The sequence below is a fragment of the Cucurbita pepo genome, chromosome LG14, assembly GCF_002806865.2.
Source record: "Cucurbita pepo subsp. pepo cultivar mu-cu-16 chromosome LG14, ASM280686v2, whole genome shotgun sequence".
In the NCBI taxonomy this organism is placed as follows: Eukaryota; Viridiplantae; Streptophyta; class Magnoliopsida; order Cucurbitales; family Cucurbitaceae; genus Cucurbita; species Cucurbita pepo.
In genome coordinates this window covers 275,422-298,762 of record NC_036651.1, presented here as the reverse complement: position 1 = coordinate 298,762, position 23,341 = coordinate 275,422, and the positions used below count along the sequence as shown (strand labels likewise).

General features: G+C 36.9%; 5 protein-coding genes and 1 pseudogene across 5 annotated transcripts; 1 reads left to right on the top strand and 5 right to left on the bottom strand.

Annotated features, from left to right (window-relative positions):
- Positions 1-168: 168 nt before the first annotated feature.
- On the bottom strand, positions 169-2,258 carry LOC111810456 (probable trehalose-phosphate phosphatase C). The gene is made up of 9 exons (XM_023697164.1): positions 2,016-2,258; positions 1,801-1,941; positions 1,488-1,559; positions 1,337-1,420; positions 1,195-1,248; positions 995-1,096; positions 823-900; positions 598-738; positions 169-504 (listed from the first exon to the last, which is right to left on the bottom strand). The coding sequence occupies exons 1-9, from the start codon at positions 2,211-2,213 to the stop codon at positions 331-333; spliced, it is 1,044 nt and encodes a 347-aa protein (XP_023552932.1). The 5' UTR covers positions 2,214-2,258; the 3' UTR covers positions 169-330.
- Positions 2,259-5,021: 2,763 nt separating this feature from the next.
- LOC111810874 (probable protein phosphatase 2C 76) lies at positions 5,022-8,724 on the bottom strand. The gene is made up of 10 exons (XM_023697692.1): positions 8,571-8,724; positions 7,912-7,971; positions 7,709-7,816; positions 7,393-7,520; positions 6,984-7,082; positions 6,621-6,779; positions 6,322-6,408; positions 6,026-6,117; positions 5,517-5,591; positions 5,022-5,433 (listed from the first exon to the last, which is right to left on the bottom strand). Coding segments are annotated over exons 2-10 (906 nt in total). The 5' UTR covers positions 7,914-7,971; positions 8,571-8,724; the 3' UTR covers positions 5,022-5,277.
- Positions 8,725-9,114: 390 nt separating this feature from the next.
- LOC111809830 lies at positions 9,115-12,851 on the top strand (annotated as a pseudogene).
- Positions 12,852-14,434: 1,583 nt separating this feature from the next.
- LOC111809609 (probable protein phosphatase 2C 8) lies at positions 14,435-16,731 on the bottom strand. The gene is made up of 3 exons (XM_023695951.1): positions 16,010-16,731; positions 15,409-15,514; positions 14,435-15,085 (listed from the first exon to the last, which is right to left on the bottom strand). The coding sequence occupies exons 1-3, from the start codon at positions 16,697-16,699 to the stop codon at positions 14,772-14,774; spliced, it is 1,110 nt and encodes a 369-aa protein (XP_023551719.1). The 5' UTR covers positions 16,700-16,731; the 3' UTR covers positions 14,435-14,771.
- A 1,538-nt stretch (positions 16,732-18,269) lies between these two features.
- Positions 18,270-21,153, bottom strand: LOC111809823 (pentatricopeptide repeat-containing protein At3g49170, chloroplastic). The gene has a single exon (XM_023696262.1). It carries the CDS (start codon positions 21,119-21,121, stop codon positions 18,587-18,589), a length of 2,535 nt encoding a protein of 844 aa, XP_023552030.1. The 5' UTR covers positions 21,122-21,153; the 3' UTR covers positions 18,270-18,586.
- A 230-nt stretch (positions 21,154-21,383) lies between these two features.
- Positions 21,384-23,140, bottom strand: LOC111810658 (RING-H2 finger protein ATL22-like). The gene is made up of 2 exons (XM_023697401.1): positions 22,452-23,140; positions 21,384-21,909 (listed from the first exon to the last, which is right to left on the bottom strand). Exons 1-2 carry the CDS (start codon positions 23,131-23,133, stop codon positions 21,485-21,487), a joined length of 1,107 nt encoding a protein of 368 aa, XP_023553169.1. The 5' UTR covers positions 23,134-23,140; the 3' UTR covers positions 21,384-21,484.
- Between the last annotated feature and the right edge of the window lie 201 nt (positions 23,141-23,341).

Here is a 23,341-nt window from a genome sequence, read left to right as displayed (position 1 = left end):
ATACGCTCAAATTGATCAATAGTGTTTACTTGAGAATATTATAATTAATTTGAATAATTATGCTTAAATTGATTTAATTTAGTAGAACTATAGTGTTTTGAGAATATCATAATAAATTTGAATCTACGATCTCATAAAACAAGAACGAACGAGAGCGAGAGAGATGGGTAGGAGTACTAGTACATATATTAAATATATTGATGTAAAATAAAGGATGGGTAATTAGTAAAAGGATTTGGTAATGCATCTCTGTTATTACCAAAGCCATATACACTTTGGTGGATGCTTAAATAACCCAAATATTTTACTAAAAAATCACCCACTCCATTTTTAAATATTAGGAGATGGGGTTGTAATTGAAGGGGATGTGGAGTTCCTCCATCTGGCCAGCCTTAGCAAAAAAGCAAGAACCTCCGATGGGTCCTTCAACGAGTAGGAAGCGTTTGTGTGCTTTGGAATGGATGCCACGAGTATCGCAATTCCTTGTCCTTTCCTTTGTATTACCTACAAAACTCATACTCATCCCACTTCAGTTTAATACCCATTTCAATATTCATGAGTATCAACAGCATCCAGCTTTTGCATATGCTTGCTTACCTTGAAAGCGTCCTCGTCCGTTTGATCATCGCCAATGTACAACGGAACCACATCGTCCGTGTCGTTATGTCCGAGAGTGTGCAGATAATACTCCATTGCATGCCCTTTGTTCCAATTAATGGTCGGCCTTATTTCCATAACCTTCAAATGTTCATACCATATTAGCAAAGAATATGGCTTCATTTTCAACAAACAAAATCATGCTTATTTTCCGGATTTATGCACCTTTTTGCCCTGCGTTACATGAAAATCAGGATATTTTTCCATAACAGTTTCCACCTTCTTTTCTAATTTCGCCAACTCCTGCCATAAGTCAATAATACATTGATTCGATTCCTTAATCTTTATCCATATCACATTCATACACGTACATATCGACAAAGATCGAGATCTTTACCCTTTCGTGCACGTGCCGAAAGTGTACAGAAACACAAAACGTATTATCCTCCACCAATGCACCTTCGATCTTTCTACTTTCTTCCTCTAATGCGCGTTTTATCTGCCACGTTTTAAATGTTTTCCATATTTCAAACCTCGTACCATAAAAAAAAAAATAATAATAATAATAATAATTCGATTTTTCCGACAAGAAATTACTTGTTGAATTTCCGGTAAAAACTTCTTGGCTGGTTGATAGGAAACCCCATTAGCCTACAATCAAACGTATAACGTTACGTTAACGCTGATAAATGATGTACGTCGACATGTCGAAATATTATAATTATAAAACTACAAGAACCTCATTGTCCGAATTTGGAGCCATAATGTCTAATCCATGGCTCCCAGCATAGTGCAGATTCCTCAATTTCACGAACTCCTTTACCTGAAATTTTTAATTAATTTCTTTAATATATATATTATATATAAACAATTAAAATTTAAATAATTACTTTTTCTCGGCTTCTTCCGCTTATTATGGCTGTTGGAAAGCATTTTGCCACTTCTCTTACAGCTTCTCTCATCTGCATTTATACATACAAAAAAATATATAAATAAAACAATAAAGAGACTAAATTAAAAGAATCAAATCCAAAAAGATATAGGTCAACCTTTAAAAATTATTAATAATAAAACCCATATTTTTAGTGTAGAAATTCAAAGAACAAAGAAAAAACTTAATCATTTTAAATTTGAATGTATATTAAAGTGTGGAACGTTTATATTTGAACCAAATATGTAAAATTTATAATAGTAATAATTTACCTCAGGAGACATGAAAGCTCGATCAGGATCATCCACAATGGGAGAAAGGGTTCCATCGTAATCCAAGAACACCACAATCTTCTTCCTCGGTAGCTCTTTCATTATGCTCTCAAACGATTCCAAACCACTGGGATATTGTTTCTAAGACACAGTAATCAACATTTAATAACCCAGAAATATAAAAGAAAAAGAAAATTTAAAATTTAATTTCGTACCAGCCATGAAGTGTAATTGTGAAAATCGGAACCTTGTACGGAGTTCCGGTGACCGGAAAGCAGGCCGGAGAGTCCCATTATCGATCTCCAGAGCACTGTGCGGCGGAGGGCGGGAAGACCGAAAGTGAAGGGAAGGAAAATTAGGAGCAGGGATTTTCCTTTCAGCAAAACATGGCTAAAAAGAAGAGAGAAGTTCATGGTTGCTTCTGTGTTTTTTTTAAAAAGAAAAAAAACTGAGGCAATTTGGAGAAGGTGGAGGGCTCTTTGTTTGTTCGGTGGGGGTATTTAAAGGGGAAATTTCATAAAGTTCCCTTTTATCTATTCGGCCACGTTTCGAGCTGATGTGGCTATTTTAGTAATTTACTTTCATTTCTAGTCAAACCTAGGTCTGATTTTATTGTTTATTAATGCCTTTCTTCACAAAATGGTCCTCCTCTAAAGGGAGACATTCTGGTACTATTTTTTATTTTTTATTTTTTTTAATTTACAAAGTACATAATATATTTATAAAAAAAAATATGAATTTGTTTCTAATACAGACAAACACTTTAATTTAAAATGAAAACTATGTTATAAATTATTGAATTAAAAAATATATTAAATAAATGAATTACTATGTATAAAATAGGTTAAAGTTAAAATAAAAAGAAAATAAAAAACTTATTAACCAATCTATTATATCTTATATTTGGTAAGTTTAGAGGAGTTTTGAAACCAACATGCCAATAACACTGTCTAAAATGTGCTCCGGAAGTTTTACCAGCTTTAATTTCACTCCCTTTTTTAAAGATAAATAAATAAATAAAATTTAAAATGTAAAATTAAAACTAAAATAGATATAATTATAAACAAAACTACAAGCTATGTATTTGACGGTTTTGTGGGGTTATTCATGTGAACAATTTTGTCTTTTCAACAATATTTCACTAAAATCTAAAATTATATTATTGTTTGCCTAATTTACAGTTCAAAATATAATAATATGACCAGAAGGTCCGGTTCGGTCCTCCATTTTGGTCCAAACCGAACCGTTCACACCCTACCTACTCCATTGCATGGGGTCATATTTTCTTTTTCTTTTTCTTTTTTTCTAAAAAAAATCCTTTGTTTTTTATGTTTAAAACATCTTATTTCTAGTTTAATTTTCTTATTAATTATTTACACATGGGGTCACATATGTTTGGTTGGGCTAATTAGTTTATAAATGTTATATTTAAAATGCAATTTATAAAAAAGGTGATATAATTCACTAAAAAATCTTAGTTTTGTTTTAAGAAATTGGAACTGGAATTATAAATTTTATAGATTAACTACTAATTAGCCCATGCATTAGTCGATTACCATCCCCAACACATCCAAAACAAAAAGTATATTCAATTTAGTTTCTTATTATCCAAATAAGATATTAACTAATTTTAAATTAAAATAATGGATGAAATTACAATTCCTTAATCAATTAAAATACGTTTAAACAAAAGGTAAAATAAGAGAATGTTTGAAAATTAATAAATATTTAAACTGAATTTTCTAAAATTATAAGCAAAAACACAACTTAAAATGTCAAGGTAAGCCTAAATAGAGTTTTGTAAAATTTGAATATCTTTATCTTACCAAAACAAAATTTGTTTACGGTAAACGTAAAAGTGAGTGAGGATCACATATATTTAAATTAAAGTTGTAGATTATTATTTAAAAAAAAATAAAAGAACAGAAAAGCATGACCAAAAGATGGTAACCGACCAAAGAAAACAGTAACAGTTTTCGGGTACGAATCGGGTCAAGAAAGTGACCTGCTACGGGACAAAACGGAGTTAAAAAGGTAGGGCCGACGCTTTCCCACGTGGTGACTACAGGGTGGACAGCGTTCTGACGTGTCATTAAATAAGGGATTTAATTGGAATAGTTGGAGTCCATGTGTCGATCTCCGGGCAGGAATTTGTTTGGGTCAGTGGGCGAGAGACTGAATCAACCCCTGCCCGTCATCGACACATGTGAGGTCCACAAAATTACACAAGTAAACAGCCAACAAATTAAAAAAAAAAAAAAAAAAAAAAAAAAAAAANATTAAAATGGTATCGTAAAAGAAAAGGCAGAGAATAAAATTATTTGGTTACTAACGTTCTGACGTTAAATCACAAGTAATTCCTAAATTTATAGATTATTAACATATGATATTTAAAAAAAAGAAAGTAAATAAAAATATTAAAAGGTAGACTCATATGTTGGTATTTAGTTACATGTTAGAGTAAAAAAGGCAAGAGGTTTGTGTATCCCTAAAGAAAGGAATGTATATGTAACGTTATGTACATACATACATACATAAAATGCCAAGTGTTCATGCATGCCTGTATGTGGCAAGAAATATGCATTAAACAAGCAGATGAGAGGAGAGAGAAAAGGGTACTTACTAGTAATGTATTTGAAAATGGCTCCCTTTGGCAAAAATGGTGAGAGAGAGGGGAATGGGAGAGAGAAATGGAGATGATTGGACATTTATAGAGAGAAGAAGGGAAGGGGTTTTATTGGGAAACTTTGTTATCAAATTTGTTTAATAAGTTTTAGAGCTAATTAATTACCCAACATTACCTCAAAACTTCCCCAACATTTCCCACTAAATATTGTTTTTTATAGCCTTCCTACTCAAATTACCAAATTGGACCTCATTCCTTATATTAATACCTTATATTAATACCTAATCTTCTCAATTATAACTTATCAATTTCTTTTTTTTTTTTTTAATTTTCTTCATCTATTAAATATAAATTTAATATATTTTATGTCTAATAGAATCTTAAACTTAAAAATTTGGATACGAAATGATTTTGTATACAATGGCATGGGTGGAAAATAAAGTGGAAGATATATTCGTTATCATGCGCATGAGTACCTTCCAAATCTTTGACATTTAAGTGGTTTTAAGTTTTAAGTCAGCCACCTTTCAATTATTGAATTTAAAAAAATTTGAAAGAAATAAGGTTGCAGAGAAGAAATATGTTTGAGACAGTGAGGAGAATTGGATAAAACTACATTAATTAATTTGTTCTGTATCAGTTTACTACAGACAGACAGACACAACAGCGTACAGATTGTGGAATGAACAACAGTAAAACAAGATTGGTGAAAAACAGATTACAAAAATGCCAATGAATTAACAAATCAAAGCCCTTGCGCGCACCCATTTGTTGCTCTAGGTGCAGAATTAACAGCCAATATCCAACTTCTTTCGCTCTCTACAAAAAGAATCTACACACATACAAAATTCTTAGTCGTTTTCGACACCCGTGCTTGCATTGTCGTGATGAAACTTCACCACAATGCATGTTATATTGTCAGCGCTACCACGGGTAAACGCTGCTTCGGTTAGTTTCCGAGCAGCTGCCTCAGGTCCCTCTTCTTTCCCCGCAACTAATACTGCATCCTGAACGGAGAATTTGAATTGGTATGTGGAGTTCACAATTTAGAGCAACTTGGATACATGGGGTTGTGATGTAGTGAGCATACCTCGTTGCGTACCACGTCCCAAAGTCCATCGCTTGCGAGAACAAGCAGCTCGATGTCCTTGTCCACTTCAAGATCCTGGCATGTATGGTGGGCAGTATTTGTAAACCATGAAAAGCTTTACCAACAGTAAACAAACTAAACTCAAGACAATATTCAGAAAGAATCTGGTCTTGCTCCGTGTATAACATAACATCTAAAACAATAAATTTTCCAGTAAGATTGTAGAATAGTTTAATATACTGTTAGTATTATTATTGAGTTCAGAGATCCGAACTCCTAACCTCTTGATTGAGGGTATACATTTAAACTAGTTACCTATGCTCAAACTAGCAACATTCTTGAATGTTATAAGCTATAATCATAAATTTCATTCATCAAAGCTTTCTTCCATATGCCAAACGCTAGCAACCACAAAGTGAACTAAACGGGTTATTTGGGCTCCCCTGCAAAGAGTGAACTTAAGTTTTAGAACTAAAATGGTGGGCTAAATGATGGAGTGGAAAAGATACCTGAATATCAGGATCCGCCACAACGAACTGCTTCAACATCTTGTTACCGAAAGCACGGGACATCGCTAACACTCCTCCTACCCTCCAAGTGCCTGACAACAACAGACAATAAGATCCGACTAAGATACGGATTATTGCAATGACATGGTATGAAGTAGAAAACGTAAAGCGATGGTGGAACTTTGAGTCCCTAAGTTATCTATTTCAAGTTAGTACTGATCAATGTCAATACCCAAGTTCACCAACAGGGATAGCAGTTCTTAGCATCATTAGCAAAAGCATTATTGAAATCTTACCAGCCCACATGACAACACCCCCGGCATTTTCAATTCGCCTCCGCTCGTCAGTTCTGTTTGGTTTATGGTCCTCAGAAAGAGGGATGGCTGCCCAGAAGAATGCAATTAGTTTCAAGTTTCGCTCGTAGTTAAATATCATTACGATTTGTTCAACATTAATCATTTTTAGAATAAACTTTCATGCCCAAGTGTCTTGACTTTCTACCTAACGTTAAAACTCAAAAGCATAGAAAACACGAAAAAGTAAACAAATAATACCGTCACGTGGTGTTTTTGTGTGAAAAACAAAAGTGAACTACCTTCACCGCCCTTCGATATAATAGTACGTGAATCTCCAACATTGGCAACATAGAGATGATTGCCAACTAACAAAGCTGTTGAAGCAGTAGAGCCATCGTCCCTTAAAGTATCCTTTTCAGAATTTAAAAATTCAGCATCTGTCTGTCGATACGTTTCTCCTGGGAAGTGATAGAAGAAACTTTCGATGTGAGTTCAAAATTACTAGGACTCAAATACAAAACAGTGTAATGTAAACAAAGAATATGAAACTTAAAAATCCAGTACTGTTACAATTGTATACAGCTCAAAAACAGTCATCATATAAACCTAATGAATTTATCTTCATAAACAAACCAGTGAGGCATAGGGGAAAGGAAACACACTGATAGCTAATTTGGTATCTATCAAAAATTTTGGGTGCTTTATCAGATTCTCGAAGAGATGGTCCTTCAAAAACTCTGCAGCACGGTATCCACCATGACCTGCAACCACATGTAAAGAAGTAACAACTCCATGATGGCTTCTATAACGTGAATGATTAGCATCAACTATGCATTAAACGAAAATAATCTCTGAAAATGATTGAATTCAAGCGTCAAATTTAAATGAAAAATGTATGGCTTGGTATATAAAGATTAAACCAAGGAACTTGAGTGTTTTTGATCTTCAATCACTAAGTGAAACCTAACACCTTAATCACAACATCATATTGCCTATAAATTGGAATGGTTAAATTTACAGATAACCTAACACCTACATCATGCCACTGCAAAAATGGTGGGAGAGGCTAACCATCAAAGATGCCAAAAAGGCAGACTATTTGACCATCAACCTTTGACATTTTAATATCAAAGAAATCTTCCATGGTCGCCCTCTTTCCTCGGAGACTCGAATACCCCCAACTAAGTTTCCCATCTTCACTGCATAGCAAACCAAGGGATTATAAGTTTAGTGCATATCTCATTGGAATCGGTCGTTTGATAAACAAGGCGCAATTATGAGATCAAAGCATTGTGTTCTTTGCATTTTCATAAGAACAGAATAACAATTCAGCAACATAGCTTTAAATAAATAGAAGCAAGTTTTATTCAAGCAAATCCATTGAGACCTTTTCCACCCTCCACTGGCATAACCACCATCTTCATCTTTCTCCGGATGCTTATCAACAACCGGCGCACGAGTTTCCGATGCACCCGTATCGACCATCATGAGACTCCTATATTCAAGATTCAAAGTGTGAACAAATCCAAGATTGGAAGGCAAACTCCTCCAGATATTGTTGATTTAGACACTTGTATTGATTATTCCTACATATCCAGCCTGAGCAATCCCAGTCCTTATATTATGGCTGCATACCATCGAGGCCAACAGCTGCATAATCACATCATTACAGTAATCAAAAGATGCTAACCTGATCCTGAACAGATTCAAAAGCAGTAACAAAGAACAGAAGCAGCAAAACTAAATCCTCGCATCAAAAAGCATTGAACATTCAAAACTTCGATTTCAGAAAAGATCTGAACAGGGGCGAAATTTAAACAAAAACAAAACAGCACTTTCGCTCTGATAGTCTCCAATCAAACGCTAAGGTAACATAAAACTTTCAACACCGACATGATTGAGGCAAGCAACACTTCCCGAAAACTAAGGCTAAGCTCGAAATAACGAAATGGGTCGGGCAAAGGATCGAATCTGTTATATTCATCCACCACCCTTTAATTTACAGAAGCTATTTGGATGGGCAAACATACAAAAAAAAAAAAAAAAAAAAAAAAAATTTGGGGGGAGGGGGTTGTAATGCAAATAATCGTGAGTGTTGAACAAAATGGAAAGAGATTGTGTGAGGGATGAATGGGAATTTCGGGGAGTGGGGGGGAAATCAGAAATGTTTTGAGGTGGGATGAAAAGGGATGATGATCCCATCTGGGCATTTTGGAAAGAAAAACAGGGGATGGGATGAATATACTTACTCGGCGGAACATGGGAGAATCGGGCAGAACAGAGTGGTAGAGGGAAAGAAAAAGGGGATAATCAAGAGAGAGAGGAGAGAAAAATATGGGGGAAGAGAGAGAAAGTGGTGGGCTTTCGAAGCATTGGCACCGAAGAGAAGAAGGCAGGTGGCAACATGGCGCCTACCTTGCGTCCACTGAATACTAATAATAATAAAGCTTTCCTGTTTTTTAACTAATATTTTCATGGATTTCTCTGTTCTTTCGTTTTCATTCTACACTTTCGAGTTCTATAATTATGGAGCCCATCAATCCTTCACCCTTTTTCTTTTTCTTTCTTTAAATCTAAATTAATATTTTATCTCTCATTATTCTACATTTTGTTTATGAGTTTGATTGATAAATAGACATGAGCTTAAGTTTTTTTTTTTTTTTTTTTTTTTTTTTTTTTTTTTTTNTTTTTTTTTTTTAACTATAGTACCCTTAATTGTTGATCACAACATTTTAAGCGGAAGAATTTATTTTGGAAGCTCGTTAGGATCAGGACGCGGGAAGCTTGTCGTCCACCATCCAAAAATCGACGCATTATTGGGGATAGGCTCTTTAATGTCGTCTCCGTCGTTCACAAATCCTTAAAAGATGCAGAGTCCAACCCCTCCAAACCCACCTTGTTCGACCTCCGGCGCGGGAACCAACTGCGCCCAATTTCTCCATTCCGATCATCCCAGAGCCACACTGTGGTTGACTTGGGACGACCCGTCATTCTTGACAAGAAAGTTTTACCAGTCATAATGGCAGTCTGGAATTATATACAGACCAACATTTATCATTCATAATGTTTGGATGATGAAGTACCATATATTTGTCCCTTTTCTGCGACAATCTTGGAATGGGTCCCGTTTGGCTGGTCGTCCAACGAGGTAAACGCCTTCGATTACAGAAGAAGCATATAATTTCTCTGAGTCCGTGTTTGTGCAAATGGGCCGCATTCATGATGTACACCCAACCAAGGGGGATTGCTTTAATGGCGGACGAAGGCATGGCTTGGGTACTGGAGGATGGTGTTATAAGGATATTCATCCTGTTTTCAGCAAGAAAGAGCTCGTATCGCTATGGATGGATAAAATGGTGCCATACGGTTAGTTCTTTTGTTCTTAACGTGAACTCTTAGCATCGCAACTATGCCTGGAATGTTGTTTGATTATTACATTTGGAGTAGCCTTTGTATCTCATGAATATGTTCGACTTCCTCTCATTCTTTTGAGTTGTCAGTTTGTTCACTGCCTTTGGAATTTCTGATGTAGCCGTTGGGGTTTATTGGGTGTTGGGACGAGGTTCTCTTGGTTTCTCCTTTAGGAAAAAAGACAAAGTTTAATTTCTTTACCCTTTGTGCTTCCCTATGTGTATTTTTAGTGGGTGACTACACTTTCGAGCCTTACTTCTTTGTTCGACATAGCTAAGTTATTGGCATGTCTCTGCTACTATGTTAGAAACCACGGATCTCTATGATATTGTCCATTTTAAACATAAACTTTCATAGTTTTGCTCCTCGTACCCATAGAGATATATTCCTTACTTATAAACCCATTTTTATTATCTATATTAGCCACATGGTGGACTCTCCCACTATTTCAGGGAATTTATTGGGCTATTTCAGTGCAAACGATGCTACTCAGTTATATATGTTTTGTTCATATGCTTCTTATAGGCATGTCATTGATTTATATGCTGATTTAAGTTGTGATTTGTTTAGGAGTCAGTCTTGCTCTCGCGAACATGTGGCTGAGAGACCTTCTGGAAAGATTCATTGTTTAAAAAAAGGGATGAGTAAAGGGTTGAGGTTTATAAAAAAGTGTATTGGAGAGCTTCATGTGTGGAATGAAGTAGTTGTGATATTGTGTGTAGCTGCGATCTTACTGGACCCTTTGTTCTGTTACATCTTAGTAGTTGATGAAAAGAAAATTTGTATTGAGTTTGACCAGAAGTTGCGGATCACGGCTATAGTTTTGCGTTCGCTCATTGATTTTGGCTACATTTTGGTCATTGCCTTTCATTTTCGCATGGGTTATACTGGGCCCTATGATGCAAAAAGGGAAACGCTTTACAAAATAGGCAGGAGATATCTTTTGTCCAACTTTACTGTTCACATTCTTGCCGTCCTTCCTCTCCCACAGGTTTGGACTATTAATCTCTGCCTAAGTAATGAATTTGGAACATTGATGTTCTAACATGTGAGGAATCACTTGTGCAGGTGGTGAATCTATTAGTCATTCCAGCAGCAAAAGGCTCTCATTTTAGCATGATTCTGAGGTCATTGCAATTTGTTCTTGTAATTCAACATTTGCCAAGGGCGTTACGGATATACAAATTCTTAAAGGAAGTTAGATTGAGTAGAAGCCTTTTTCCCAATTCTACTGTGGGCAATGCTATATTCAATCTCTTCCTGTATATGCTTTCAAGTCATGTAAGTTCATCAAGTCGTTAAGGATTCATCTCATCATCTGTTGTATTCAGTTCAAAATGAGAGGGTTATTGACATTATACAAAATATGGTCTCAGTCGTCAGAACTTGTGTACTCTTTCATTGCCTTTGCCTTTATCTTAGCATTAACTCAGTATGTATCTGATCCTTCCAGGCCTTTGGAGCCTTTTGGTACCTGTTTGCTATTGAGCGTAAAGCAAGTTGCCTGCAGAAAAGGTGTGGCACTGATCCATATTGCCCTCGGATACATAACCTCAGCTCTGTTGAGAGATCATGCATAAAAGATTGCTCTGCAAATGCATCATCAAATGACAAAACAGCTTTCAATTTTGGAATATTTGATGATGCCTTAACTTCTGGCGTTGTCTATTCAACTGATTTGATATGTAAGCTCTGTTATTGTTGCTGGTGGGGTCTGCAGAATCTAAGGTCTGTATTCCAGAAACCCCACGTATTCTGCATTACTGTGTTACTTCTCTACCCATAATCTACGTTTACATCTAACTTTTTTCAGTTCTTTGGGACAAGGCCTCAAAACTAGTCAGCATATATGGGAAATTTCCTTTGCAGTCTCCATAACCATTGCTGGGTTGGTATTATTTGCACTTTTAATAGGGAATTTACAGGTGAGTGCTAATTAAGATTCATGTATGCTTCATGATCTAGAAATAATTGATAACATGCCAATTTGGTTGGAAACACAGACATTTCTGCAGGCAAATATTGCGAGACTGGAGGAATTGAGATCGAAGGTGGAAGATATTGAACTGTGGATGCCTTCCATCCTCTCCCGCGTAAACCAAGGAAGCAAATCAAACAATGTGAGATGCGTAAATTGCGGCAAACTAGAAGTGATTATGTTGCCAACATTTTCCCTAATCTTCCTACTGATCTCAGAAGTAGCACACTAAAACATCTTTGCTCATGTGCATTCAACAATGTAAGTTTCCTGCTCTCCTTTATGTTTCCATTCATGGTGTTGTGTTTCACTTCATGGTCTTCTTCTTCTAATGTATCATGAAGGTTTCGATGTTTCAAATCCTGAACGGTCGACAGTTGAACGAGAAACTCATTGATGCAGTCTGTGGTTATCTGAAGCCAGTGGTATACACTGAGCGTAACATCATCGTTGTAAAAGGAGAGCCGCTAGACAAGATGATCTTCGTAATCCACGGCAAATTATGGATGTATTCCAACGACAACAGGGAAGATGGGACAATAGGGTCGTCTGAGAGCCTTACAAAAGATAATTACTTTGGAGAAGGTCTTTTGAATTGGGGACTGAAAGATCCACTCTTATCCACTGTCCCCTTATCCCCAAAAACTGTCTCTGCGCACACCAAAGTGGAAGCATTTGTTTTGAGCGCAAATGATTTGAAGATTTTCATCTCCAAATTCTGGTGGCTCATCAGTCCAGAGCTTAGAAATCATCCCAAATTTGAAGAGCAATGCAAGAAATGGGCTGTTCCTCTCATGTGTGCTGCGTGGTATCGTTACAAAAAGAATAAGCGAAGATCTAAGATTGAAAGTGGGAGTTCGCAGCCTTCAGGCACCACCGGAATTGCTCATGCCAAAAGATTCATTCGTAGTGGATGGCATGCTCTATATCAAAGACGAAGAAGAATAAGTGGGAGCAATGATAGGCCTGGACATAGCAACACCACCAATGGGTTGCCATAAGGTACCAACGCCTAATGGAAACTCTTTCTATCGAGTCCTGCCATCTCTTTCTATTTAGTATATCAGCACATTCGAAACATGGACATAATTTTGTTGTGTGTTAGTAGTACTATTTAAACACTTTTAAAATCATTGCGTTAGTGTATCATAATTTAGTATATATAATCACTTTCTAGGTATTCTTAATAAACTTTGCTCTGAACTGAAGGCCGTTGAGTTGTGGTCGCCCTGATTAACCAGAAACATAAGAAACGCACTCACCCGGCCACATTGGGTTGTTGAAATAAAGTTTGTTGCTGCCTTTATCTATAAAAGAAATGGTAAGCAACGTTGTCTAAAGTGTAGAACCAGCAGCTTCAGAAGGAGAGTAGAGAAAGGGTAAGTTAAGTAGCAGAGTGAGACTGAAATTCTGAAAACCAGCCAGAAACAACAGTTGAATGGCATTGAGGGTCTGAAGTCAGACTGAAATTCCACTTTCTTTGAGTTTCAGCAGCATCATAAAGTATTGTTTAGAAGTGAGTTGTTGAACAAGCAATGGAAGATGGAAAACAGAGTTGGCAAACCACAAAGGGGACAAAACAAGGAAACGTGTATTTTCCTGAAGTGAAAGAGGCCAAATCCAAATATTTGCTTCCACGTTTAAGTTTAGCTCTAAAAAAAGTGTTTTTTTCCTGAAAATCTGCAGGGTTAGGAAATGACACCAGAATTAGAGCTTCCTGTTCTTCTTCTCATCAATGTTTTCAAAACCCCATTTCAGAAACATACCTACACAACATCAAGAGAGAGAGCTCCGGATAAGAGAAATCAGAGAGCTCCGAAGTGGGGATTGAATGAACACAAAACAATGGTTTACTTTAATCTGCAACCTCTGCCACCCACAAAATCAAACTGCTTAAGAACTACCAATTCTACTCGCTTCTCTTCAACTGCTCATTCTATTTGGAGTCGACTCTTAATCTTGCCCACTAATCAAGCTTAGCATTTTAATCATCCCAAGGCTGTTCACGATCTTTCTATTTTTCATCTTACCAAAATTTTCCTTCATATAACTTATCTTATTTTGTATTACTTACACATCTTATTAGAAAAGCTAAATTATGTTTAATTACATTTATAATATTCAATTTTTAATTTAGCAAGTTAACTACCTAATTGGTCTATGAACTAAATTTTGATTTATAAATAATTCTCAATTATTGTAAAGTCCCCACATCTTTTCATTAATTGTTATCAACATTTCATTTGGTTATTCTTTGCATTTTAAGTCATAAAATGTTAGGTAGAAACAGGACTCATTCAAAAGGGGATTCCCTTTGTACCATTTTCTACCAACAATTGATATCCTAACCCTACATATACAAATTTCAACAAAGTTATTTATTTTTGTCTACTCAACAACTAATTAAAGTGTATAGATACATGCTTTAAAGGCAGGTGCTATATGACATAAACAAGATGATTAATTTATTATATTTTATTTGTAGTCCTGATTCATTCGTATAACTCTCTTTTTTACTCTTTTTTACTCTGCTGTCACAATATTAATGAATCATAATGAAAGGTTTACCAAACCAATAGAAAAGTAAGAAATTGAACTGAATAGACATTAAAAAAAAAAAAAAAAAAAAAAAAAAAAAAAAAAAANTAGATACTAATTTGGTGATGGAGATTCCCTTTTGAGACTGACTGCTCTACAAGATTAGCAATGAAACACCGGTAGTAATATGATTCGATAGAAATTAAAAGCCATGGGATGAGAAAAACATAGTCTTACACAGATTTCCAAACAAACGAAAGGCACAGCCACAAGATGTAAGATATCAATATACATTCATTGAAGAACCAGTTATAAAAAAACACATGAATTAGATGTTATATTATCGCTGCAGTTTCTTGATTCAACAGCCATTTTAAGCATATCAGTGTCACACAATTACCTCTATCCACAGTCAAAATGAATCCACGGTGAGCTTGCGGTAAAGTCGAGTCGAAAAAGTCTACACAAAACCGTTGGATTCTTGGTAATGCTATGGAAACGAAGTTGAAAGAAACATGCTGCATCATGGAGAGGAAGAACTGTTTGTTTTCCTCAAATCTACTACTATTACACTGATGTTGTCCTTGCTTCCACGAGCCACCGCAAGCTCCACCAACACTGTTGCAGCTTCAGCGACATGGTTGTCATTCGCCACCTTTAATGAAATCCTCTTCATTTTGCCTCCAAAACATCTCCTTACTACGTTGCAGGCAATTTCGTTCGAAATCACGTCCCACAGACCATCACTTCCTAATATGAGGAACTCATCCTTTTCGGTTCGCTTGGTCACAGTCACTTCTGGTTTGGAGATTACGAATGGTTTAAGATATTCATCACCTGCAATGCAACAGAACTCAGAAATAATTTGGAAACCTATATTTGCAGAGAGATTTTCATAAGCACAATGACATCCAGTAGCCTATAACAGGAATTAATTGATTGTAAGGGGTCATGTTTCTATGTCTCTTTTGGCTTAGGTATGAAAATTAGATTATGTTCATCACACAGAATGAGCTAGATAAGGAGAATTCTCTCACATTTGATATAACAGTTTCGAACTAAATTGTTGAAGTTCATGTCTCATGAAGGGAATTGAATCAAAATGAAATTATAGGTCTGTAGTCAAATTTTGCAGAATGTATATTGGGTTTTGAACATACCGATGGATCTTGAAGTGGCAAGAACTCCTAGCACGCGGTAGCCATTCCAGTTTATGACCCTCCCACCAGCAGATTCAATTCTCTTCAACTCATCAGCTCTGCCAGGCTACTCGTAATTTGGATTCATATAAGCTAAAAGTTGTACAACATTATTCAAAACAGTCGTAAAGCTAATCGTGAATTTCGTACCCAAACATTGCAGGCATCCCTAAACTACAATGGTGAATTTCAGCATTCTCCAATGGGCAGAATAAGAACAGAAAAAAACAGAGAAAGGGCATCATCGAATCATACCCAAATATTCTAAGAATAACCATCACAAACAAGTGCTGAATCGATGCATTTTAAACCAATTTTTAAATTGCAATCACATTGTTCTTTCAGTTCCAAATTGATTCATTATCTACACGAGTTTCAACTGTAGAGTCCAGTTAATTTAAGAGTCAAAAAGTCTGCTACAAAATGGGTGTGATCCATGATGGAATCGTTTATTTAAATCCAAGTAGTTCCTTGACTTGTATGGTTTTCAATTCCCTTAACGACGTCCTTAGAATGAGTCTAATTGAGTAATTTGAACAGAGCCGGTGTTGAGATTGTGCACCTTATGATCGTTAGACAAGGGCAAGGCAATTCCATCCCTACCCAAAACGGCTCGACAATCGCCGCAGTTGGCCACCACCACCTCCTCCTTTCCGATCACCGCGGAAACCACCGCCGAGCCGACCGTCTTCATCACAGCAGCACCGCTACTCACTTCGCCGTCCATTCTCTCAAAGCACCTCTCCATCAACCTCGTCCACTCCGCCTCATCCATCTCTCCCCGAGCCACAATCTCCTCCGCCACAATCCGGTGCAAACGCTCGCGGCACACCTGCGCCACCTGCGCGCCACCGTGTCCGTCGTACACGGCGAAGAAATCGTACTTCTCATCATTAATCGCCGTCAATCCCAATTCCACTCTAACTTCATCTTCCATCTCCTTCCTCCGCCCTATGATCGAGATCTCACTGTACACTCCACTATCAGACGCCGAAATGGATTCGTTCTCAAAGAGTAGTACTGGATCACAATTCGATTCCGAAACTCCATTTTCGAGTAATTCGTCGCCCTCGCCTTCCTCTGCCGCGTGTACCTTCCTCTGCCATTTGTACCTCAGTTTACGAACTCTGAGCCGTCTCCGGCGTGCATTCTTGGTTTTAATCATGGTTGTGTGGTCGCACATTCCGGCGTCCGATGGTCGGAGGAAGTTGCGGGTGGTATTAGTGAGCTGCAGCTTGTCCAGTGAATGCATGAAAAAGTGAGAGAGAAAAAGAAAGGGGATGATTGAGAGGATTGAAGTGGCAGTTCAATGATAGTTCATAAGAAGAAGGAATGAGAGCCGTTGGATTGGGGAGTGTGTTCGGATGGAAGCCACCTGGGGTTTGCGGGGACCACAAGGCGTTGGATTTGATAACAGAGACGTGGGCGGCTGAGATTTACGGAGGCCACACGTGGAGGTTGGAGTGATTCGGTTCGGAGGGGTGGGCCGGGGAGGGAAGGAATTACGTGGCGTCTGGTTATGGAAGAAGGGTCGTTTTCAATTGGCTGTGACGGAAACATTGACTAAAAGTGACAGGCGGGAAAGGACACGCGTCGTGATGTGATGGGAGATTGATGTCGGAGTTGGACCTCGTATGGTGTGTCTGTGTTGAATTAATGGGTTAGCTGTCCAGGTTTCAAATTCTTGGGTTTTTAAACACCATTTGCACGCAACGTATTCAATGATGAATTCTTCAGATATTTTTCGCTCATTAACTCCCATATTTAATTTTCTATTAACTCATAATCCCACTTTTAATTAACCCTTTTAAAACCTAATTTATAAAATTAAATGGTTTCAAATTCAAATCCGTAAGTATTTTTATTCGTTTCCACAGATGATGTGCATCTAAGATTTTTTTTTTTTTTTTTTTTTTTTTTTTTTTTTTTTTTTTTTTTTTTTTTTTTNTTATTCAGATCTTCATTGGTCAAGTTTATTTGAACGGTTCAGATTTTTTTTCTTTTTCTTTTTTCCTTCCCAGAAAAATAGTAATATTTTTCTTGTGGCTGCACTTCAATTCAACGTTTGATATTTTTATTTTATTTTATTTTTAAATCTTTAGTGTAAGCATATCAAATTGAACTATATATTTTTTAATTTGATATCAGATTACTTAGTCTAACCATACTATATATAAAATCTATGGGGCAATTTCTTTAAGTGGTATGGTATTAAATTAACCAACCACGTAAACAAACGCCACATCATTAGCTAACTTAACCTACTCTTATTTTTCATTTTTCCTACTTTAATTTGTGGTCTTAAACACCTCCAGAGGTTGCCATCATTCATAATATTGTTCAACTTCCCTCATTTTTTTTTTTTGTAGTGATTTGAACTTCTGACATCATAATAACTACTAAATATCTAAACTATTGAACTATGTTGTGTTCGTCCACTTGACTAACCAAACATTTATTGATATCATATCTTATATCCCACTTCGTTCATGAAATTGATTTTATCACACTTATGAATGTCCAAAAAAAAAATAAAAAATCGACCGAACAATACATTATTGAGTGTTGTAAGTGCTGTGGATCCTACAAAGAAAAAAAAAAAGCATCTTTAACGTATACCAAAAAGCATGCCACTCCTACGCGTCTCAGAAAATTTTATGGTATGAATTTAATTTATATTTATATATTCATAAGAGAGTGGAAATATCTTGTTTCTTCTTAAAATATCCCATAGTGTTTTTTTATGGAAGGTTCACGTGTTACTGAGGAGCAAGCTAAATTAGGTGTATTCAGAATGTAGTTGCAACAGAACCAATGGTCTCTTCTCAGAATCATTCACCATTCTTATCCCTTAATTTATGAACGTTTCTAATATGGACTCATCTTTATGCATCAGAAAAAGGATAAAGACAATGAATTGAAAGTAGAAAATCAAGTAAATCAAGCCATGTCTACGAGGGGTTATCTAAATTAAAATGAATATGGAACACCCTTTAATCACCAGTTTTGGATGAAGAAGACATACCCGATTTCGACCGTCGGTTTTCGAGCACCCTTTAATCACCAGGTTTCGTTACTGCAGCATCAGTCATTGTCCAAATGATGGTGAAATCAGCTTCAGTTTTAAGTTTTAACATCATCACCAATACTCATTGCAGGAGCATCTTCCATCCTTAATATGATGAAACCTGTTTGCATCTCTAACGATGATCTCTCTGCCTGTGGCCAATGAAATGTATTTGATTGCAGAGTGACAGTCCCCACAAATTCGTAGATTCTTGAAAACTCTGATGGGCTTCGACTTAGATATGCTGATAAGACCAAAGGCTACTGCTATTCTTTCACTGTGCTGAAACAAATATTTCTCCTTTTTCTCTTCCTCCACATCATGAAGCACAAAATCCATGTTGGGGACATATCCCAATTTCTTTATTTTTAAAGACAAGTGTTCAAGTTCATCATATATTTCCTCAGCTTTTGAATGTGATGTATCACCCACATAAAACTTGTGTACTTTATTTTCAATCTCTACCCAGCTGCAGCCTGCTTCTTTGATCAAGTTTTTTTGTTTCATTACCTTTCTAATACTTGCAACTTCTTCCCATTGCGAGGTGGATGCATACAAATTTGATAGCAAGATATATGCAGCAGGATCCTGTGGCTCTTGTTCGATGATCATTTTTGCAGCATGTTTCCCCAATTCTAGGTTGTCGTGAACTCGACATGCTCCGAGAAATGTTCGCCACACAAGTGCATCGGCTTTGAAAGGCATTGAGTTGATAAACTGAATGGCTTCAGAGAGAGATCCTGAACGACCCAGTATGTCAACCATACAAGCATAATGTTCCATTCTCGGAGTGACTCCATGCTCTGCGTACATTGATTTGAAGTGTTTCCAACCCTCATTAACAAGACCCACGTGACTACAAGCAGATAAAACAGCAATGTAGGAGACCTCATTTGGTCTAATACCAGCCTCGAGCATCTTGTGGAACAGCTCCAAGGCTTTTGTTGCAAACCCATGTTTTGCAAACCCTGTGATAATTGAAGTCCAAGAGATGACATTTCTGTCGTCCATGTCTTCAAAAACTTGGAAAGCAGAATCAATGTCTCCACACTTGGAATACATAGAGATTAAGGCATTGCATATGGATTGATTTGACTTCAAACCTGACTTTATCACGCGAGCATGAATTTGCTCGCCCTTCCCTATTGTACCAATGCTGGCTGCTCCACTCAGAAGGCTAGCAAATGTGAAAGCACTAGCCCCCATCCCTTGATCCTCAATCTCATTGAAAAGTTCAAAAGCTTCTTCAGAATTTAAGTTCTTAGAATATGCATCAATTACCGTATTATAAGAAATCAAATTCTTCTCAAACAGAATATCGAACGCTTTCCTTGCATCATCAATTTTGCCAGATCGTGCATACATGCTAATAAGTGAGTTTGCAACACAATTAACTATTGAGAAACCGAGCTTTACTGCATGAGTAAAAACCTGTTCGCCAATCCGTAGATCGGCTAGATTTGCACAGGCCTTGAGAGTGCTGGAAAACGTAAAATGGTTGGGTAGAACGTGAGTCAAGATCATCCCACGAAAAAGGTCAAGAGCTTCTTTATCATATCCCCCTTTTTGAACATATCCTGTGATCATTGCAGTCCAAGAGATGACGTTGTGATCCAGAATCTGATCAAAAATCTTTCTGGATTCACTCATGGATCCATCCACAGAGCATTTAGCATACATATTTATTAGACAACAACCAACACAACGATCCAGAGTCAACCCATGTTTTATGGCTTGAGAGTGCAACTGCTGCCCTAACGATAACAATTCTAGCTTTGCACTAGCTGATATCACAGCACTTAATGTGAATCTATCAGGTTCGTATCCACTTAATATCATATCCAAAAATACATCAATGGCTTCCCCTGCGTACCCAAATTGCATAAATCTAGTAATCATCAGTGTCCAAGTAACTGCATTTCTTTCCGGCATTTTCTCAAACACCTCAAAGGCAGAAACCAAATCGCCGCGGCCCTTCACAAACATATCAATCAAGCCACACCCAACGCATACATCTGAAGCAAAATATCCAGTTTTAATAACATATCCAAAAATAGAGTCACCCACCGATGCAAATTCAACAGTGGAACACGCGCGAATTGCGGCGGAAAAGCAATACTCATTTGGGTAATAACCATTTTGGATCATATCAAGAAACGTATGAAGCGCCTCAAACCCCATCTTGTTATTGGCAAAGCAAGAGACCATCGCACTCCACGAAATCAAATCCCTACTATTTCCCATGCGCTCAAAAATGGATTTTGCTTTCTCCCACTGCCCGCTCTTGGAGTACAAGCTAATCAAAGAATTGAGAGTCACAGAGTCGAGCTGGAGGTCCGACTGAGTGAGGTTTTCATGAACGAGCCTACCAAGATCAAAACTACGAGTTCTAATACATCTTTTGAGGAAAAGTGAATAGGTTTGAAGATCAGGATGGGTTCCGTGCTGCACCATGTGTTCGAGAGTTGAGATCGCTGTACGAAGGCGGCCATCGTTGATTTGGCGGATCAAACGATTCGTTGAAAATGTGGGGAATTGGAGAGAAGGGGAGGGATTTGAAGAAAGGGAGGGAATTTTGAGGGTAGTGGGAGGAGGCAGACTCTGCATCTTCACCTTCTAACTGTATTACCGGTTGCTCTTTTTCGCGCCTTGGTTGGGCTATTTAGATTGGATTTGCAACTGCCGTTTCAAATGGATAAGATTTTCAAATTTCAATGGTCCAAAAATTATTCATTTTAATTATATCTCTCAATTTTATATTTAATAGATATATAAATTTCATAAATTTCTAAATTTTTAATTTTTAGTCCAGAATTCAAATATTAAAGCAAAAAAANTAAGAATACAAAAAATTCCAAAGACCCATATTACATCATTTTTGTAGGTCTTTAGAAAAAGCTAAGTTTTAGCCTTGAAAGAAAAAGAAAAAAAAAGAAAAAAGAAAATCTGAAGTATTTACAACGGACGGTGTTAGAGGGAAGAATCGGACGGCGGAGATTTGACGGGAGGCATTCTACAAACAGGGCAGGAGGGATTCAATCGCAGCCATTCATCAATACAATCTTGATGGAAGAAATGTTGACATTGGGGTATACTCTTCACAGTCTCTTTGGGCCGATATTCCGACAGGCAAATTGCGCAAATATTGTCATTGGGCTTTGGTAGACGCAGGCTTTCACCCAATTCAATTTTTGGATAGGAATCGATAGTGGGCTCATCTAGGCCCATTAAAGTGGGCCGAGAAGAGATGACCCAATGGGCCTCAATGCTGGAGTTTCGGCCTCTCGAGTAGGATCTGACTCGAGCACAAAAGCAACATAAGAAGCCCAAAATGCACATGGTCGCTGGGACTCCCACTCCTATGGATACAGCATAGCGAGCACCTCTCGGGATCCCTAATAATAATTTTTTTAAAAAAATAATATATATATATATACATCTTATATTACAATTAATAATTTACATAGTTCACCCCTAACTAAAAGAAAATTACTATATAACAATATGGTGACCCTAAGATTAGGGCAAAAAAATCCTATGAAGACGTGCGCTCATACTAACCAAAAGTCTATTACCTATTTTATTATAAGGTGGATCAACCACCCTCAATAATTATTTTTTAAAAATACTTTTATACTAATTTTTGTAAAAAAAAAAATTAAAAAAATGTGAGCTTACCTACCCAATTGATGCAAATAAATCTATTATTATTAAAAGTTTACTCTTATCCAATTTACTAGTCAATAAATAAATAAAAATTAGTTATTGGAACTACAAAAATAAATATGAAAAATGGTAGCTTTTTCTTTCACACACTCTTATATGAACATCCATACTTGTAAGGTGTTTGAAATTTTGTGATGTTATTTACAAGGTGGGTTCTTTTGTAAAATGTTGAAAGCACTAAACGGAGGTAGAGGGAGAAGTGGAAGCATACCATGTCGAGGTTGAGCACTGTGTTTGCATTGGATTTGATCGGTAGAATTGGGTTTGAGGCCACATATTCCACCGTGTGACTCGCACCTTCTACAATTAGGCTTTTTCCACCCCAATCGAAGATCATTCGTCAAATCCGTCGAAAACGACCATGAATACGGCACCGATACAGTCTTCATCGCAACACAACTCGACGACAAAATCTCATTTACAAATGAAGAAGGTGATGCGAAAACTGCATACGACAACCCACTGAGGCAATATATTGGATTCAAGTTAAACTCAGATGGGATTGGATCACTCCACGAACAATTAAAGAAGGTGAAATCTTCACTATTTGTGCCATGAAACGGCGACCCAGAAAGCTCGAGAGACAGAATCTTTCGGGGAAGACATTTGTTTGGATCATTGACCAAAATTTCTTGGTTCTCGTAATCTATGTACTGAACAGTGAAATCCCCTGAAGAAGGAAGATGGAGAAGTGGTTGACCTGTGGAGGGGCAGGTCAAATCAAAGCCTGGATACCCACATGATTTGGGCTGTTGGTTTTCAATTCTGAAAGGGAATTGAATGGTCTGAAAATCGCCATCGCAGCTGGAGTGGAAACAGAGTTCAGAGGTGGATGCAGGGCTGAACAAACAGAGGAAACAGACTAAACAGAGCAAGAGGAGAAAAAGAAGCATTTCTTAAAGGAGCTATGTTAATAGGTGGAAGGCCATTACACAACATTGCTTGTAAATTTATATATTCTTTCCAAAAAAAAAAAAAAAAAAAAAAAGAGGAAACTTGTTTCCACACTCAAAAAGAATTGTGTTGTTCCAACGAAACAAATGGCATTAACTAAGCTTAAAAGTCAAATATAACGCTATTGAATGAAGCATGATTGGTGGG

Bases quoted from the DNA above. Each gene is read 5' to 3' on its own strand.
- LOC111810456 (XM_023697164.1), bottom strand. From the start codon at position 2,213: ATGAACTTCTCTCTTCTTTTTAGCCATGTTTTGCTGAAAGGAAAATCC. The intron at 739-822 runs GTGCATAAATCC...GAACATTTGAAG, and splicing joins ATGTAACGCAGGGCAAAAAG to GTTATGGAAATAAGGCCGAC. The intron at 505-597 runs GTAAGCAAGCAT...TGAGTTTTGTAG, and splicing joins CGGACGAGGACGCTTTCAAG to GTAATACAAAGGAAAGGACA.
- LOC111810874 (XM_023697692.1), bottom strand. The intron at 7,083-7,392 runs GTTAGCCTCTCC...ATGTGGTTGCAG, and splicing joins CCTTTTTGGCATCTTTGATG to GTCATGGTGGATACCGTGCT. The intron at 6,409-6,620 runs GTAGTTCACTTT...TCTTCTGGGCAG, and splicing joins TATATCGAAGGGCGGTGAAG to CCATCCCTCTTTCTGAGGAC.
- LOC111809609 (XM_023695951.1), bottom strand. From the start codon at position 16,699: ATGCATTCACTGGACAAGCTGCAGCTCACTAATACCACCCGCAACTTC. The intron at 15,515-16,009 runs GTGCACAATCTC...AATTACGAGTAG, and splicing joins CCTTGTCTAACGATCATAAG to CCTGGCAGAGCTGATGAGTT. The intron at 15,086-15,408 runs GTATGTTCAAAA...GTTGCATTGCAG, and splicing joins TGCCACTTCAAGATCCATCG to GTGATGAATATCTTAAACCA.
- LOC111809823 (XM_023696262.1), bottom strand. From the start codon at position 21,121: ATGCAGAGTCTGCCTCCTCCCACTACCCTCAAAATTCCCTCCCTTTCT.
- LOC111810658 (XM_023697401.1), bottom strand. From the start codon at position 23,133: ATGCTTCTTTTTCTCCTCTTGCTCTGTTTAGTCTGTTTCCTCTGTTTG. The intron at 21,910-22,451 runs GTATGCTTCCAC...AATTATTATTAG, and splicing joins CAGTGCTCAACCTCGACATG to GGATCCCGAGAGGTGCTCGC.